The sequence below is a fragment of the Carcharhinus amblyrhynchos genome, chromosome 5 (genome assembly GCF_965287045.1).
Source record: "Carcharhinus amblyrhynchos chromosome 5, sCarAmb.v2.hapA, whole genome shotgun sequence".
In the NCBI taxonomy this organism is placed as follows: domain Eukaryota; kingdom Metazoa; phylum Chordata; class Chondrichthyes; order Carcharhiniformes; family Carcharhinidae; genus Carcharhinus; species Carcharhinus amblyrhynchos.
Genome location: NC_137328.1, coordinates 52,946,408 through 52,962,937, shown reverse-complemented (window position 1 = coordinate 52,962,937; position 16,530 = coordinate 52,946,408). Strand labels below are relative to the sequence as shown.

Genomic DNA, 16,530 nt, shown 5'->3' with positions numbered 1-16,530 from the left:
CCAACCTGGCAGCTCAGTCCAGCTGATCTTGGCAACAACCAGTATGGGGCAGGGAGGAGGAGGAGAAGAGTCAGGGAGCTGGAGGAATGGGAAGAGTGCGAATGCATATTTAAAGGAATGTGCTTTTAAACACATCAGTGAATCCTTCTGAAGCCCATTCAGGTTCACCGCAGATTCTACATTTGAACATATATGGGATCCCTGGAACTTCTCAGTTTTCACTGTTCGTGGCACCGTAAAATGTCCGGTTCTGTATTAAGGGTACACCAGATATATAGCAGCATGCATGATGATATTGCACTTTGTGTCTTGTGAATGTTCATATGGTGTGGTTTTATGGAGTGGAATTGTTTGTTTTTGAAGTGTACTGCTGTGTTATTGTCTGTCAGGTTTTGAGTGTGGTGCCAGAGTTAAGTGAAATGGACTGTATGCTTGGTATTTGTGTTGCTGATGTGCTAGTTGGCTAGAAATCGTGATTTTTATATTTAAAAAAAACTCTTGGTTTTGCCTTGGAGAGTATATAATTTTTCTCAGACTGGGTGGCATGGTCCTCCTGCCACCCCCTGTAAGCCTGAGAGAGAAAGAGAGAGGGATTTAAATAGCTATATGATCCCTTGATTCTCAATTGTGAAGAGACTTCATGTGGATTATTTGTTGATTTATAATTTTTTTTGGTCTCTATCCAAAAAATTAGAATTCTGGTTGATCTTGCATTTCTTGACTTGTGATATTTGCAGTGTTTACTATAACAATTGTGAATGGATTTGTTGATGTTCATGCATTTTCTTCTTCCTAAAATCTCAGTTTCACTATAGATTGAGCTTACATTCATCCCACTTTTGGAGTTGCAAGAGTAAATCTGGAGCTGGTATACCTTTTTTAGCAATGTGTGCAATCGTCATAAGAACATAAGAACATAAGAACATAAGAAATAGGAGCAGGAGTAGGCCATCTGGCCCTTCGAGCCTGCCCCGCCATTCAATAAGATCATGGCTGATCTGTCGTGGCTCAGTTCCACTTTCCCGCCCTCTCCCCATAACCCTTAATCCCCTCTCTTATCAAAAACCCATCAACCCGCTTCTTAAAAATATTTAGCGAGGCAGCCTCCACCACTTCAACGGGCAGAGAATTCCAGAGATTCACCACCCTTTGAGTGAAGAAGTTCCTCCTCAACTCCGTTCTGAACTGCCCCCCCTTTATCTTGAGGCTGTGCCCCCTAGTCCTACTGTCTTTTTTGAGCGGGAAGAGTCTTTCCACCTCTATCCTATCCATCCCATTCATCATCTTATACGTCTCAATGAGATCTCCCCTCATTCTTCTAAACTCTAACGAGTACAAGCCTAGTTTATTCAGCCTCTCCTCATAGTTCAACCCCCTCAACTCCGGTATCAGCCTAGTAAACCTCCTCTGCACTCCCTCCAAGGCCAAAATATCCTTGCGCAGGTGCGGCGCCCAAAACTGCACACAGTACTCCAGCTGCGGCCTCACCAATGCCCTATACAGCTGCAGCAAGACCTCCCTACTTTTATATTCAATCCCCCTCGCTATGAAGGCCAGCATCCCATTCGCCTTCCTGACCACCTGCTGCACCTGCAGGCTGGGTTTTTGCGACTCATGCACAAGGACCCCGAGGTCCCTCTGCACCGTCGCCTGCTGCAGTTTTTCGCCACGTAAGTAATAGTCCTTCCTACCATTCTTCCTACCAAAGTGGACCACCTCACACTTGCCAACATTAAATTCCATTTGCCATTTCCTGGCCCATTCGCCCAGCCTATCTAGATCCTTCTGCAGACTCTCCACACCCTCCGCACAATTTGCCTTTCCCCCAATCTTGGTGTCATCAGCAAATTTCGACACCCTACACTCGGTTCCCTCCTCCAGATCATCTATATAAATGGTAAATAGCTGAGGCCCCAGCACCGACCCCTGGGGCACCCCACTAGTCACCAACCGCCAATCCGAATAGCACCCATTGACCCCCACTCTCTGCCTCCTATTTGACAACCAATCCTCTATCCACGCTAACACCCTACCCCCAACTCCATGTCCTCTGACCTTCTGCAGTAACCTCTTGTGAGGTACCTTATCAAACGCCTTCTGAAAATCCAGAAAGACCACATCCACCGGCTCTCCTCTATCCACCGCCCTAGACACATCCTCATAGAACTCCAGTAAATTGGTCAGACACGACTTCCCTTTAATGAAACCGTGTTGCGTCTGCCCTATCAAGCAATTCCCTTCAAGATGCCTCGCAATTTCCTCCTTAATGACGGATTCTAACATTTTACCTACCACAGACGTTAAACTAACCGGCCTGTAATTCCCCGCCTTTTGCCTGGCACCCTTCTTAAACAACGGCGTAACATTAGCCGTTTTCCAATCCTCCAGCACTTCCCCGGAATCCAGCGACGTCTGGAAAATAACCACCAAGGCATCCACTATCACCTCCGCCATTTCTTTCAGAACCCTCGGATGCATTCCATCCGGTCCTGGGGACTTGTCCACAATCAGCCCCTCCAGTCTGTCGCGCACCACCTCTCTAGTAACAGTAATGTCATTAAGACCCTCCAGTCCTACCACCTTTCCATCGCTAACACCCGGCAAATTATTCACGTCCTCCTCCGTGAAGACAGAAACAAAAAAGTTATTTAAGACCTTAGCCATATCCCCATCCCCTACCACTAGGTCCCCTTTCTCATCCGCTAAGGGACCAACGTTCACCCGTCATTCTTTTTCACTTTTTATTTCTTCTCTCTCTCTTCCCCACACCCCTTCTCGTGCTCATGTGTCACTGACAACAGGAGGCAGCTTTCGCCCTGTAGATGTACCAGAAGGTTATGAATGCAGGCTGCACATAAGGCTCTCGGGTGCATGTCTCATCCCTCTTTCATCTGACCTTTATCCCCATGTATATGTTGATTAACAAAATAGAATATCTAGCTTTCCCTTAAATGCATCAGTGCCGATTGCATCAATTATTCCTTATGGCAAGACTCTCATTCATATATCCTCTGGATAAAGAAGTTTCTCCCTGAATTTCCATTTGGATTTATTGGTGGATGATCTTATATTTATGGATATATTATGTTTATTTTTTTCTTTGTTTTCCCCTGCAAATGCCAATATGATTTCTACACTTAACCCTATCAATTTTTTCATAATCTTAGGTCACCACCACCTCCCATCACATTACCAGACGGATGTGGGGGCTTTGGAGAGGGTACAGAAAAGATTTACCAGAATGTTTCCTGGCATGGTGGGCATTCTCTATGAAGAGAAGTTGGAGAAACTTGGTTTGTTCTCACTGGAATGACAGAGGTTAAGGGACAACCTGATAGAAGTCTACAAGATTAATGGGGGGATGGACAGAGTGGACAGAAGCTTTTTCCCTGGGTGGAAGAGTCAGTTACTAGGGGGCATAGTTTCAAGGTGTGAGGGGCAAGGTTTAAAGGAGATGTATGAAGCAAGTTTTTTTGAGGGTGGTGGTTGTCTGGAACTTGCTGCCGGGGAAGGTAGTGGAAGCAGATATGATAATGAGTTTTAAGGGGCATCTGGACAAATACGCGAATAGGATAGGAATAGAGGGATGTCGTCCCTGGAAGGGTAGGGGGTTTTAGTTCAGTTGGCTTGGAGGGTCAAAGGGCCTGTTCCAGTGCTGTAATTTTCTTTGTTCTACAAGAGCAAGGTGTTATCTAGTTATCTAATGCACTAATTAATCTTCTTCCATCTACAGTATCATCTAAAAATAGCCTTTTATCCATTGAGAGATTTTGCTGGTATTATAGCTGCTGTGTAAGAGTAACAGTACTGTAAATTGTGGCATAACCTATGTGCTTTGGGAAAAGGCTGCAGTTTATTTCTATTTGTCCACTTTAAGATGAACTGAAGTATTCTGAAAGTGGAGTCATGAATGGTGCTGAGCATTGTGCAATTATCAGCGAACATTTTCATTCTGACCTTGTGGAAGGAAGGTGATTGAAACAGATGAAGATGGTTGGGCCTAGGGCACTATCCTGGGGAACTGTTACAGTGATGTTCTGAAACTGATTGACCTCCAACAATCACAGCCATTTTCCTCTGTGCTAGAAGTGACTCCATACCTAGAGTAGAGAGATTTCCCCCTGATTCCTTCAATTTTACTCGGGCTCCTTGATACTGCATTCGTTCGCATGCTGCTTTGATGTTAAGAGCAGTCACTCCTAACAATTACTGTACAGTAACAGTTGGAAAGGATAGAGAATTGAAGACATGAAGAGTAAAGGAGAATGGGTTGAACAAGACGCATTGCTGCTGTTTGTGTTGCCAGAGCCCACCAAACCATTTAAAGGGATCAGAGAAGGGGGTCTGTCCAGATTTTGTGCTATCTGGATTTTCATGACCTGAGTGAGAGAGGATTAGTAGACCACAGTTATTGGGTGGTATTTGGGGACTTCAGATGGAATAAGATTACTGGGACTTGAGGGTCCAAATGATTGAGTGGGGAGAGAGAGATTCTACATAGCAAAGACTCATTTGGAAAGAAATTGCCCTGGTTCTGGATTTTGTGCAAGGACTGGTGCGAATGCTTGTAACTTATATGAAGTGTTTGTTATATTGATTATTTAAAGTCACTTTTTATCTTTTTAGTTCAAATATCCTTTACCTGTTAATGTTTGAATTAATTTAAAAAATGAAATCTTGTTCATTGTTTCCTTTGGGGTAACTGGGATACCTTTCTTTTAAAAGTTCACTATTGGCATCATAATGAAAGCATTTAAATTTTTTGACTTGAAAGGAGTTTTATGCAAACTGGTAATAAACCGTGAAATATTGAGAGTAATGATGCAAGCAGCATAACATAATTGTTTCTTTTGGAAGAAAATTGGGAAATGTAGGTTGGAACTCTGCTGGATTATTTGCCATCAGGACATTAGGGTAAAAATAACGAAGTTAGCTGCTCTGAGGAGGCTCTTTGCATGTAGATTGCCATCTATCAGCAGCTTAGGACTGATCAGTAATGGGGCATTTATTTTATTCCTAACGGTATTGCCTTAATTCCTGTGGAGGACAGAGCCGAGTGGAGAAGGATGTTAGAGCCCTTGAAGGATACGTTCATCCTCCTCCTCTTCCTCGATTTTCAGAGTGTGAGGCATTTTGTTTAGGAATTTGGACGCTGATTGAATATATCTAGGTCACTACAACTTGAAGAGATACCAATCATGAGCTGTTAAAGGCTCTCTGGTTAAAACCACAGAGCCAAATGAAAACTTTATCTTTTGTTGTGACGATGTCTAGCAGTCAAAATTGGTTTCCCTTGTTACACACCGTTAATTGAAATGTTTTGAGGTTGGAACCTGTGCCATGCTACAGATGACTGAATTTTTTGGGTGGTCATAAACCACTGAGCATTTTGCTGTCGTCACTTGCTGAAAACCAGAGCAGGGTGGCACTGAAACAATTGAGATTAAGACTTCTAACCTAAAATCTAAAGGAAACAAGAGGATTTCTTGTGCCATGATGCTTTTGATATGGAATTGGCTATTTGACTTTTGATAGTGAAAGCAATATATGACCGAGGCTGAATAAAGACTAATCCAAATGCTGCTACAAGTGCATGGATCACACCTGAAATGAGCACTGATGATAGAACTACTAATAATGCTGAATGACTGCTTTGTATGCTTCTGATCTGATTTGGCTGTTTCTTTCTGAATTGCAAAGCTGGAGAATTGCGATTTTAAAATATTCTCAATCTACAATTTAACATGTATTTCATTCAGAAATATGGAAATAGTGCTAATTGTGCATAATAATTTGGATGTGGCCATGACAACACCTGTAGTTCCCATGCGGAGTATGTGTCAGTCTTGATGCTAGGTGGTGGTGTTTGTAGGTCAGACATCTCCCAGATGAAGGGAAACTGAAGCTAGCTCTTTGTAACTATGCTATCATAATTACAGTATGTTCGTTATTGCACACAAGGAGATGAATATGTTGGTCCTCAACACGCATGGCCACTAAGTAGTGGAGTACAGACCAATTGGTGTCATGAATCATAGAATCCCCACACTGCAGAAGAGGCCATTCAGCCCATTGAGTATGCATTGACTCTCAGAGCATCTTATCCAGGTCCTATCCCCATAACCTCACACATTTGCCATGGCTAATCCATCTAACCTGTACATCTTGGGACATGAAGGGGCAATTTAGCATGACCAATACATCTAACTTGCACAGCTTTGGACTGTTGGAGGGGGGTGGGGGGCAAAACCAGAACACTCAGAGAAAACTCACTCAGATCACAGAAAAACGTGTAAACTCCACACGGTTACCTAAGGCTACAATCAGCAGTGCTTGCCACTGTGCCACCCATGTTCATTTGGGGCTGGTATCCTGGTATAAATGCCTGGAATTGTCCCTGCTGATCCTGTCAAAGGGAAGTTTCCTGATTGATTGTAATCTCATTGATACTCAGTTTGTGGGGTTAAAGGGAAGAGGAAACTTTGAAAGAAAAGGTTTTTTTCTTTCAAAAGTTTACAATATTGGCCTAAAACGGGTCCAGGCTAATGTGGTGGCTTGCCAAACCTGGCCCTGACAGGAACACCTCTGACTGCATCTCGGTTGATGGGAGGCATGTAATGCAGGAACTGTTCAGGAAACTTTGATTTGGTCTAAACCTTGTGGAGCCCGCTTCTATCTTCCTTCCCAGAGGAATCTCCCCACTGTGGCTGACAGAGCCCTCAATCAATTTCCCACACTTTTGTCCTCACCCCTTCTCCCTACATCCCAGAACCACTTCCTCTTGTCCTCACTTTCCACCCCATCAGTCTCTGTATCAAAGGATTATCTTCTGCCATATCTCTAGCTTGATGCCACCATTAATCATATCTTTCCCTCCCCGTCAGCATTTTGAAAGAGCCATTTTCTTCACAACATCTACCCCAAAGCATCTCATCCACTTCCCACAAAACTTTCCTATGCAATCACAAATTGTAACACCAGCCCTTTTTATCTCCTTCCTACTCACCATGCAAGGCTTCACCCACTCCTTCCAGCTGAAGCTGTGATTTGTTTGAGCTTCTTTCATTTAAGTACACTGTATTTGCTGCTCACCGTTTGGTCTTTGTCTTTCCCTCCAACCTATCCCTGTCTTCTTACTCCATTTTGACCCTCTTCCCTTTTCAACAGCATAAATGCCATCACATTCCCATCTCCCTTTAGTTCAGAAGAAGAATCCTATTGGGCTCAATGTTAAATCTGTTTCTTACTCCACTGCCAAAACTGCTGAGTTTTTCCATAATTTTTGTGTCTGGTCTTGTAACTCATGGTCTGAGGCTCTGCCCCTGACAAGGTCCTGTGGAATCCCAAGCACAGGCTGAACCCAGTATAACTGAGATAAGAACAGAAAATGTGGAAATACTTGAGTCAGGCAGCATAATTGGAGAAATAATTAATGGGGCAATTTTATGCCCCCCCCACAGCACGAGCGCACATACCAGCAAATTTGCAGGCATGGATGCGGCACATAAATAGAATGGGATGCTGGCCCACCACCTTTTTTCCCACTCAAATTGTTCCCCCATAATGTGGTGGGTGGATAAGGGATCAGCTGGTCTGCCTGCCCCTGAGCCCTACTGAGGGCCTGTTTCCAAAACCAGCTGTGTAGCTGGGACTGGAAGTCAGCCCACTCCTATGGCCTCAAGCTGAAAGGCAGTGGGAGATCCTTCTTTCTTGGGAGTTGGAGTGCCTTGTGCCCAGTGGACCTTCCCAAGGTGGCACATTTCTGTGAAGTATGGTGTGAATTAGGATTGTAGAATTATTGACTCTGTCTTTGCACTGCAGCTCTGATGCCTCTCCATAGTGAAAGGAAAACCATTCTTGAACATATGCTTGTATGCCAGGACTGTTTTTAATCACAACTTTGGGAACATCCTACTGTCGAGTCAGACATATCCCAGACCACAGGCTGAGCGCATGAATAATGTCTAGAGATTTGAAGGCAGGATTTCTGTTAGCTGCTGTTGGCTGAAGAGGTGTCTGTTATTGGATGACTTTTTGGGATAGGAGAAAAATTGGTATAATTGTTACCTCTTCAATCCAATGTCAAGCAGCCTAAATCCCCTTTTGTCCTCTCCTTTCAGAGTACATTATTGAGTCAAAAGAAATAGCTTTTTGGGTTGTAATTTAAACCTATATTTTGAATAGCTAGGTTATACTAAGAAACTTTCTCTTTTAGGGGATTGAAACCAGAGGACAAAAGGGGTGGAAGTGGATCTCGAAACTGGGGAACAGTCAGAGATGATCTGAGGTATGAACTTGTAAAGCAACATTCAGGAAACTAGAATGGAAATTGCTAGCGACCGTATCCCTTCTTACTGAAAAGAAGCTCCCTTATTTGGAGAGAAATGTTATGCCAACACCATTTCTGATTCTCTGATGGCAGTAGCAGGTGAATACTGTACCCTAGTAACAACATCACTGTTCTTCAACCAGATGCTAGGAAACGTTCAGAAAGTGTTTGACTTACTCCCAGCTTCCTATCCCCTCATTTTTGGTCAAAGTTTTCTTCTGGCTGGTTTTTGTTGTAGGTGAAATATAATTTGAAGTGTTTAGGAAGCAAAATTCTATCCAACTCCACCCCTTTAAATAAAGACTGTAAATGCTAAATCAGTTCTCCGTATTCTGTATATTTCCAGAAGTAATTTTATATTGCCTCATGCTGCATTGGGAACAACGCAATTGAAGAGCTGTTGTTGCCTTGTTAATTGTGATGCAGTTGGTGGTATAAGTTTACCTGCCATATTGACTTGGTTCTGATGGGAAAGGTAAGGGTAGGAATTCTGCACGTTTGTGGGCAAGGCTTTTGAATGCTGCAGATTCTGCCCCCAAATCCTGGTGACAGATCTGAGCTTGAGGCAAACACCTGCACCAGTTGTAACATAGCAGGTGTGTCCATCCTGATAAGGATGTAGACAGTTAAGAACAACACTCTGAGCAAATGATCTCGTCCTGAGCCAAGCTGAAGAACACTCTGTTTTTCCCCTTTAAGAGAGGGTCGGTTATGCAAAATAATTGATGCTTCTGGGATTATTTACCTTTTTTGTTGCCTCTTGGTTTTTCAGTAAGCAAATAACAGAACCCGTATCTGTTTACAGCAGGTACGTGTTGTTTAAGGTAGAGAGAACTCCTAGGACTAACCCTAAAAGTTGTGTGGTGGGGGGGAGGTGTCACAGCGACTTCACCCACTGAGCACAATTTGTAACTTTTTTAAGCTGGACTGAAACCTAGAAGATAAGGGTTATGCCCCAATTTGCAGCTTGGATAGAAGACTGGCTAACTGACAGAAGGCAGAGACTCAGGATAAATAGGTCTTTTTCTGGTTGGCAAGATCTAATTAGTGGGGTACCACAAGGTTCAGTCCTCAGGCCCAACCATTTATTATATTAATGACTTGGATACAGGTAATACGGTCACATTTGCAAATAACACTTAAAATAGGTGGGATTGTAAGTTGCAATGAGAAAATAAGAAATTTACAAGTGGATATAGATACATTAGGTGAGGGGCCAAAATGTAGCAGATGGAGTTTGACGTGGATAAGTGTGAGGTTATCCATTTTGGTCGGGGGAGAAAAATGGAAGGGCAACTTATAATCTAAATGGAACAAAACTTCGGGGTGCTTCAGTACAGGAGGCTCTGAGTGCGTGAGTTGCAGAAAACTGGTACGCAGGTAATAAGGAAAGCTAATGGAATTTTGGCATTTATAGCTTAAAAGAGTAGAGGAAGTATTGCTGCAACTATACAAAGCATTGGTGAGACTGCACCTGGACTACTGTGTAGTTTTAGTTCCCTTGTTTGAGGAAGGATTTCGTAGCATTAGAGGTAGTCCAGAGTAGATTCCCTAGGTTGATTCCACAGAGGTTTGCCTTATGAAGAGAGATTGAGCAGTTTCAGCCTATACTCCCAGAGTTTGGAAGAATGAAAAGAGATCTAATTGAGGTATATGGATGATAAAAGATATTGACCAAGTAGGTATGGAGATGTTGCTTCCTCTTGTGGAAACAGTTTGCTTCTGTCCCTGCATCTACTTGTGTAATTGTTGTGTAACATTCCTGTTGAAGTGTCTTGAAATGGTTTTGTACATTTTTAAATGTGCTGTATAAATACAGGTTTTATCTACCATGTCCCATCCTTTCAACTTAATAAGCACTTTGGTATTGCACCTTTAAACTATACAAATTATTAAAATCTTCATATTTTTAATTCTTTATGCCAGACAACAACATGTCAATTTGCACAGTACCTTTTTTAATCCGAATTCTCTTAATCAATCTGAGCTGTTGCCTGAGAGGAGGTGAAGGCATAGTAAAGACCAAAGTACTGTCATTTACGTCCTATAGTTGTGTACTATGGGTTAGTGGATATATTTTTTGAGATCAGCCATGAAACCAAAATATATGCCTGTGTCTGTGAGATTTTTGTTGGCTGGTTAATTTATAGAAACGTAGGAGCAGAAGTAGGCCATTTGGCTCATTGAGCCAGCTGCACTGTTCAATAAGATTTATGGATGATCTGATTGTGGCCTTAACTACATTTTCTTACCTGCCATACTTCATAACCCTTGACTCTCTTGTCAGTCAAAAATCTATCTAACTTAGCCTTTAGTATATTCAGTCAACTAGTCTCAACAGCTTGCCCAGGATGAGAATTCCAAGCACTAAAGACCCAATGAGAGATGCAATTCCTCCTTCCCCCTCTCTTAAATGGGACCCCTTTATTTTGAAACTCTTCCCTGGTTCTAGATTCCCCTGAAGGGAAGCATTGTGTCAGCAATCTACCCTGTCAACCACCATCACAGTATTACATCTTTCAATAAGATAACCTCTTTTTTTCTAAACCCCAATGAGTATTGGCCCAACCTCCTCAACCTTTCCTTCTCAAAACCATCATACCAGGAATCAACCTTGTGAATGTGCTCTGGACTGCATCCAATTAAATATGCCCCCTAAGTAATAACAAAACCATACAAAGTACTTTAGGTGGAGTCTCACCAGGAATACAGTTGTAGCAAGGCATTTCCTTGCAATAAAGGCCAACATTCTGCTGCCTTCCTAGTATCATCAAATTTGGCTGCAATACAGTTGGCCCCTTCATCCAAGTCATTAACACAAATTGTAAATGGTTGTGGCAGCAGTACTCATCCTTTTGTGCCCCACTATTTAGTTTGCCAGCCTAAGAGACTCTTTATCCCTGTCCCTGTCTTCTGTTAATTATCCAGTTTTCCATCCATGTTAATATATCAGTCTGGCTCTATATTTCCATGCCATGAATGAAGAGCGCTACTCACATTGATAATTATTGGAAAAGGAAAAATTGTTTGAAAGGACCAGAAAATGGATTGAGGGCTACCAGCAGAAAAGTTGCTTTTCCTGCTAAAATAGTCTGATCCCATAATATGTATATATATGTTTTTTCTCCCCTGTCAAACTGGCACTTAATCTAAAGTTTCCTTCTAACATGAGGGAGGTTTCCTTAGACTGCTCGGTGCATAATCTGCATTATCATAAGTTATTAGCAAAGCAAGTAAAATGGATTTGGGAAATAAGAGTGGCTATTGGAGAGAGCAAGGATGTGACATTTTAATAAATAAATCGATGTTCCCACTGAGCTGGGCAACTACATAGCAGCCTGGAGGGTGTTGTGAAGGCCTGATAAGTACCACATGCGCATGGCACAAACATTTAATGGGGACTGCTTGGCCACTTGTAACAAGGGAACACAATAGGATTGGACTGAGTAAACTTCTTTCCCTCTCCCACAAATAGAGAGACCGAAACAACTCCAGCTGACGAGGCGACTGAAATGGAAGAACCCCAAGAAGTACATGAAGGCGATGCAGAGAACAAGTGAGTTTGTTATTTTTAAATTTCCGCTACTATGCAGTTCTTGCACTTTATCGTTTTTGTATCTGCTGAGAAGGTACTTGTGGATGATGAGGCAAGTCAATTCATCTTTGCTTTATTCATCTTAAGGAGCCATCTTTTTTTCTTTGATTCTTTCTTGAATAGTTCAAGTTTTTTTTCACGCCTCTCTCCAGAAGTCCATTCCGTGTACAAATCACTCTGTGATCAATACTTTACCTTTTCAAGATAACCTTTTAAAGCTGAAAAGCCCAAGTTTCCTCAGTATTTCTTCCATCTTTGCAAATCAGACTTCAAACTATGGATCAGTTTTTGGTGTTTTTCTGCATACGTTTTCTGGTAATTGAATGTCTTGAGGACCAGAACGGGACACAGTACTCAAGGTATGGTCTGATTAGGCACTGTACAGTTTACACATGACTTCATCTGACTTGTGCTCTGCTATTTTGGTTATATAGGTCAGCACTCTATTTACTTTGTTGATTGTGGCTCTGCATTGGTTGGACATAGTGTCAAGTCTACTAAGACTGGTAGGTCTTTTTAAACTTCATCCTAGGCAATTTCAACACCATTCGGAGTACATGTGTCACTGATACTGGGTCATGAATCAGTCACTGGTTACCTTTGTGATCTTGAGCTGTGAACCCGTTGGTTATTAACAGTTTATATTTGGTTGATTTGAACTTACCCATTAAAAGTATTTTTCCTTTTCTTGCACATCTTTCCTCGCATATCTTCTATCTTATAGAACAATCTGTCTTCTTTCATAAGTCGATGTGGAGTCACCTAGTATACCCTTAGTATTAGTTTTGTTCTATTGCATTAAAGATGTCTGACAAGAATAATTAATCGTCCAGTTTTTTGCATTGCACAGGATCAACTTGTGTCTCAGGTGTTCTTTACATGTAGGGCTATGCCACCATTTTTCTTCCAGCACCTTTTATGACAGAGTGTTGTATTCATTGCCAGTCCCTGGAGTAAATTTATTGCCATCCTAATTGCTGTTGCGGGGGCAGTTAAGAGTCAACCACATTGCTGTAGGCGAGACCAGGTAAGGATGGATGTTAGTGAACCAGATGGATTTTTACAACAATCAACAATGTTTTCATTATTAGGCTTTTATATCCAGATTTTTATTGAATTCAAATTTCATCATCTGCCGTATGGGATTTGAACCCAGGTTCCCAGACCATTACGCTGTGGGTCTTGATTACTGGTCCAGTGACAATTCCACAATGCCACTGCCTCCCAAATGCTTGTTCCTGTGCAGTTTTACTGTAGGTTTGCCTCCTTTTGGCCCCCAACATCTGTCCAGTTGGTATGTGGTTCCCTTTAAAATTGAACGACTGTGTTTATACCCACCTGTTCTTTGGGTGGAGTGGAGTCTGTCTTCCTGCACCTAATCATGCACTAAAGCAGATTTTTGTCTGTTTCCTGGTTATTCCTGAAACAGGTTGCTAGTCTGTCCCTGGAAGATTATAGCTCGAGAAGCACCACTCCACATCAAGTGTGGCTGATCAGGAGTCTTTCCTGCTCTTACCGCCAGCCATTAGCATGTTAGAAGGATTGCAGGTTTACACTCTCTGCTTGATGGTGTTAGTCGTCAAGTCTTTGGGTAGAACTCGAACCTGGAGCTTCTGGTTCAGGGATGCTACCGTTGCGTCACAAGACTTTCTGTTGGAGTGGATAAGGGAGGGTTAACCAGGAGGCCAGGTTAAAAGGTTGGATTTCAGCCCAGTAGTCCTGTTTTGTTATGCACTGATGCTCATTGTTTTAATTTAAAGCAGCCTAATTAAAAATCCTTGGTTCGATTTGGAGGGTGATAAGATTATCACAAAACAAGTCATTTCTTTCAACAAAGAACAACACAGCACGAGAAACAGGCCCTTTGGCCCAACGGGCCCACGCCACCAATTTAACATTGAGTTCCTCTTCCACCCATGACCTTTGTCTACGCTTATGGCACTCCACATTGGAAACCAGATTGAGAGGAGACTAATTTAGGGACAATTTCTTACATCAATCAGCCTAAGACCACAACTTTGGGGTGTAGGAGGAAACTGGAGCACCCGGAGAAAACCCACACAAGCACAGGGAGAATGCGCAAACTCCCACAGACACTAGCCCAAATCCATTTATCTGCACAGCAAACAGTGATAGTCACTGAGCTGTCGTGTTGCCCATCAGCTGGTCCAGTTTAAGTGTACACTAACGACGTGAAGCACGAGGCTACTCTCAACATCCAAGAGCAGCCCTCGCACAACCCACCGCATGTATGCCCCTTGTTGGAGGACAAGGTGGACCGAAACACGTGTGGATTAAAAGAGAAAAACATCAATAACATGCACATCTTAAGCAAACATTCAAGGGAATCCCCAGAAGCTCAAAAGTAAAACAAGTGAGCCAGAAAATATGTTGGAAGGTCCATAGGAATCAGTTGATTCCCAGGAACGCCCCAAGGCTCTTGATCCTTATTTAAAACAGTCTCCTATATCCCTCCATCTCTATTCTGCTCATGTGCTGATCTAAGTATCCCTTAAACAACTCCAGCGTGCCTGCCTCCACCACCTTACTTGGCAGTGCATTCCATACCCCCACAACTCTCTGAAAAACCTCCAACATCTGAATTATACCCCCCCAGCCTATGGCCCCTCGTAATATTTGTTTCCAATCTAGGAAAAAGCTTACCATTGTTTACTCTATGTATACCCTTCATATTCCTATACACCTCTATTAGATCTCCCCCCATTCTCCATTGTTCTGAGGAAAACAGCCTCAATTTGCCCAATCCTTCCTCATAACCCAGTCCTTCCATACCAGGCAGCATCCTGGTAAACCTCCTCTGCACTCTGTCTGGGGTCTCCACCTCCTTCCGGTAGTAAGGTGACCAGAACTGGATGCAGTACTCCAAATGCGATCTAACCAACGTTCTATACAACAGCAACATTAGACGCCAGCTTTTGTCCTCTATACCCCTTCCTATAAAGGCTAGCATACCGTAAGCTTTCTTCACAACCTTCTCCACTTGTACTTCCACCTTCAAAGACTTGTGCACTTGCACCCCCAGGTCCCTCCAGGTTTCTATACTCTTAATAGGTCTACCCTTTATCATATAACTCCCCACTACGTTATTTCTTCCAAAATGCATCACCTCACGTTTATCAGAATTAAATTTTATCTGCCCAATATACCAGCCTATCTATATCCTGCTATATTGCCTGACACTGCTCCTCACTGTCCGCAAGTCCAGCCATCTTCGTGTCATCTGCAAACTTGCTGATCACACCACGTACTCCATCTTCCAAGTCATTGATGTATATTACAAATAGAAGAGGTCCCAGTACTGAGCCCTGCAGCACACCACTAGTGACAGACCTCCAGCTAGAAAAAGATCCTTCCACTACTACTCTCTGTCTCCTATTACCAAGTCAGTTATCAATCCACCTAGATACCTGTCCTTGTATTCCATGAGCCTTAACCTTTTCAACCAACCTACGGTGAGGGACTTTGTCACACGCCTTACTGAAATCCACATAGACGGCTTGTCCTTCGTCGACCGTTTTTGTCACCACCTCAAAAAATTCTACCAAATTCGTAAGGCGTGACCTCCCCTTAACAAAGTCATGCGTATCCCTAATCAGATCGCAGTGCACTAAATGCGTATACATCCTATCTCTAAGAATCCTCTCCAGCAACTTCCCTACCACTGACGTCAAACTCACCGGCCTATAATTACCAGGGTTATCCCTGCTACCCTTTTTTAAACAACAGTACCATGTCCGCTATCCTTCAGTCCTCTAGGACCTCACCTGTGTCCAAAGAAGAGACAAAGATTTGCATCAGAGGCCCAGCAATTTTGTCTCTTGCCTCCTTAAGCAACCTAAGATAAATGCCATCCGGCCCCAGAGATTTATCAGTTTTAATGTTACCTAAAAACCTTAACGCTTCCTCCCTCATAATGGATATTTCCTTCAACTGGTCTACAGCTCCCTCCAAGACAGTACCGGACATCAAGCCCCTCTCTTTAGTGAATACTGACGCAAAGTATTCTAGGGGACAAAAGCAAAATACTGCAGATGCTGGAAATTTGAAGAGAAAATGCTGGAAATGTTAAATAGGTCAGGCAGCATCTGTGGAGAGTTGGCATTTCAGGTCAGTGACCTTTCATCAGAACTGAAAAGAAATGACCAGCTTGTAAGCAAGTATAGAGCCAGGAGAATAAAATCAAAGGGAGAATTTGTGATGGAATGGAGAGTAGAAAAATGATTAAATTGTATAAATGATGCAACACTATCATAACCTTTTGCCTTGCACCATTATCAAATGTTTTTGGGAGTACAACATTTTTTTTTGCCTATTTCTTTGTTTATGTTGTAGACTGAACGAAGGGGAACATGAAGCAACAGTTGATGATGGTCCACACGAAATGACTCTAGATGAATGGAAGGCACTTCAGGAACAGACTCGCTCAAAGAAGGAGTTCAACATCCGCAGACCAGATTCCAGTGTTTTGTCGAAGGCAGTTGTGATCCACAAGTCTAAATATGAAGGAGATGTAAGTGGATTGGATTGTAGAACTCCCAGCGGCTATTGATATTTATCAAATTATACAAAATTGGAAAGCCTAGAG

The 16,530-nt window shown here is 42.6% G+C and overlaps 1 protein-coding gene across 2 annotated transcripts in view; it reads left to right on the top strand.

Annotated features, from left to right (window-relative positions):
• LOC145343032 (intracellular hyaluronan-binding protein 4-like) overlaps window positions 1-16,530 on the top strand; it is a 36,495-nt gene that overhangs the window by 13,513 nt on the left and 6,452 nt on the right. The window contains exons 4-6 of one of the 2 annotated variants that reach the window (XM_080188780.1): window positions 8,216-8,287; window positions 11,805-11,885; window positions 16,278-16,455. In XM_080188780.1, the coding sequence (XP_080044906.1) occupies window positions 8,216-8,287; window positions 11,805-11,885; window positions 16,278-16,455 (331 nt within the window). The remainder of the gene's footprint in view (window positions 1-8,215; window positions 8,288-11,804; window positions 11,886-16,277; window positions 16,456-16,530) is intronic. The other variant, XM_080188781.1, reaches the window with a different exon arrangement.